Raw genomic sequence first — 2046 nt, 5'->3', positions numbered from 1 at the left:
GGACTACAGGCGCGTGCCACCACACCCAGCTAATTTTTGTATTTTTAGTATAGACGGAGTTTCACCATGTTGGCCAGGAGAGTCTCGATCTCTTGACCTCATGATCCGCCCGCCTCGGCTTCCCAAAGTGCTGGGATTAGAGGCATGAGCCACTGCGCCCGGCCAATCTTATTTAACAGACAAGCAAACAAACAAAAAAAAAACAGGAGCTCAGTGGCAGGCGCTTCCTCCAAAGTCCAGGTTTTTAAGGAAAGCAGCCCAACCTGGAAAAAAAAAGAAAAAAGAAAAAAAAAAAGATAATGCTGGACGAAAAGGGCTGAAGACATAACAAGGGAACTAAGAGGAAAAAAGCGCGGGCGATCAAGCTGGTAATCTGAGAATGGGAGGGAGGGAATAAAGAGAACAAGTGAAGGACGGATCCTTAAAGAAAACTAGAAGGACAGCCCCTCAGCTGGGCGCCGCCGAGCAGGCCAAATACGCCAGCAACAACGGGAGTACTTTGCGGTTCTTCGCACCCATTCTCTACTTTCACAGATGAATGAAAGTGCACAACTCAAGAGCAGGATGCCTTTCCTGTCTCAATCCCGCCCGCGCTCCAGGAGAGGAGCTCGCGGTTCCGATTCCCTTCGCTCACACCTCTTCCCTCACCCAAGGTTTGCCACCCCCGGACCAAACAGAAATGGGTCTAGATGCTTCCTTGGTCGTTAGGAAGTTGTGCATACAAGTCTAGCATCCTTTCTCAGACTTTCTCGGCCCGCCTTTTAAAACGTGGGCGGGTCGGCCCTACAGGGATTTCTCCTCGCCCCCGTCGGTTTATTCCCCACCCCACCCTCCGTTCCCCTTTCTTGGAGTGTGAACCACCCCTCCCTTCTTGGGACGCTTAGGGACCGTTCCATTCACATCTTTTTTGGTACAAACACAGAATGCGGTATGCACCGGGCGCAGTTCCGTAAGGGATGTAAAGGTGAGGGCAAGGAACAAGGAATTCCAAAGGCCCCGCACCCTCAGCATCTCCCGCCATTTCCCTGACGAGTTTCCCGGATGTAACCCCTTCCCCGCGGCGGTTTAGACACCAGACGGTGGCGGCTCCCTTTGGTGCAGGAGGAGGGAACTCGACTCTGGTCCAGCCTCCGCCGCCCGGAGTTTCCGGCGATTCCAAATTGTGCCCCACCTTCGAGGCCGTGGGGGAAAAATAAACTACACAGTAGATCTCCTTCACTTTGCACTCACCATCAGTTCCAGCTTATCGACCTCCGCCTCCATGTTGAATAGTTGACATTCCTCAGACCGCGGCGGCGCTTAAGCCGCAAGCCGTACTAGCACGGAGGGCCTCCATTGGACAGCTGTCACTCAACGTCTCGCACCCATTGGTTCCTCCGTTCCACCGGCTCCCGCCCATTGGAGACTGGGTAACGCCCCTCTGCATGAGACACATTTTCCTGTTGGGCAAAGACACAAAACGCCGCAGGAGGATTGGCTGCTGTGCACATTTTTTTTTCCATTGGCTGCCCCCTGCTCTCTACTTTCAATTTTATAGTTAGGGCTCTGCAGAGAAGAGCTTGAGATTGGTGCAATCGGAAAAAGAGCCAACCAATCACACCAGAGCTTCCACCGACGGCAGAGGGGACGTAACACACCTTCTTTCCGCTCCTGCTTTCCTTCCCCTTCTCTCCCGCCTTCCCCTTATTCATACCAGAAGCGCCTCAGCTCTGATTGGCTGGAGCTCTGTCTATCTCAGCCAATCACAAGCCGGGCTGTGCTCCTACGCTATGTAAAGAGCGAATCGTGCAGAGACCGTGTCTACGATTGGTCTCTCCTTGACAAGGATTTAATTTTGAATTTTTTTTTATGGCGTGGGAGAGGCCACAGCCCGGACTCCATCGACTGCCCCGGCTCTTAGACTAGTAAGTGCTGGAACGATTGTGTGTTTGTTATCTGAGCTCGCGTCTTGAGTAGCTGGGCTTGTTGCTGCTTGTGTGTTTTTATGGTTTTGAGGAGGGGGAGACCTTGGCTGGACACGAAGGGGAAATGGAAAGGGGAAGGGTA

At 52.8% G+C, this 2046-nt stretch overlaps 2 protein-coding genes across 2 annotated transcripts in view; one reads left to right on the top strand and one right to left on the bottom strand.

The window, feature by feature from the left end:
* Window positions 1–1539, bottom strand: part of SKA2 (spindle and kinetochore associated complex subunit 2) — a 51324-nt gene extending 49785 nt beyond the window's left edge. Inside the window, exon 1 of the mRNA XM_011979181.1 lies at window positions 1231–1539. Within this exon, the coding sequence (XP_011834571.1) occupies window positions 1231–1263 (33 nt within the window). The 5' untranslated portion in view covers window positions 1264–1539. The remainder of the gene's footprint in view (window positions 1–1230) is intronic.
* Window positions 1540–1598: 59 nt separating this feature from the next.
* The window catches only part of PRR11 (proline rich 11), a 54066-nt gene continuing 53618 nt past the window's right edge, over window positions 1599–2046 (top strand). The window contains exon 1 of the mRNA XM_011979184.1: window positions 1599–1904. The gene's annotated coding sequence lies outside the window, so the exon portion shown is untranslated. The remainder of the gene's footprint in view (window positions 1905–2046) is intronic.

This window comes from Mandrillus leucophaeus, unplaced genomic scaffold (assembly GCF_000951045.1).
Source record: "Mandrillus leucophaeus isolate KB7577 unplaced genomic scaffold, Mleu.le_1.0 Scaffold20, whole genome shotgun sequence".
NCBI lineage: Eukaryota > Metazoa > Chordata > Mammalia > Primates > Cercopithecidae > Mandrillus > Mandrillus leucophaeus.
The sequence above is the reverse complement of the archived record's forward strand: the minus strand, read 5'-3'. Positions and strand labels throughout refer to the sequence as shown.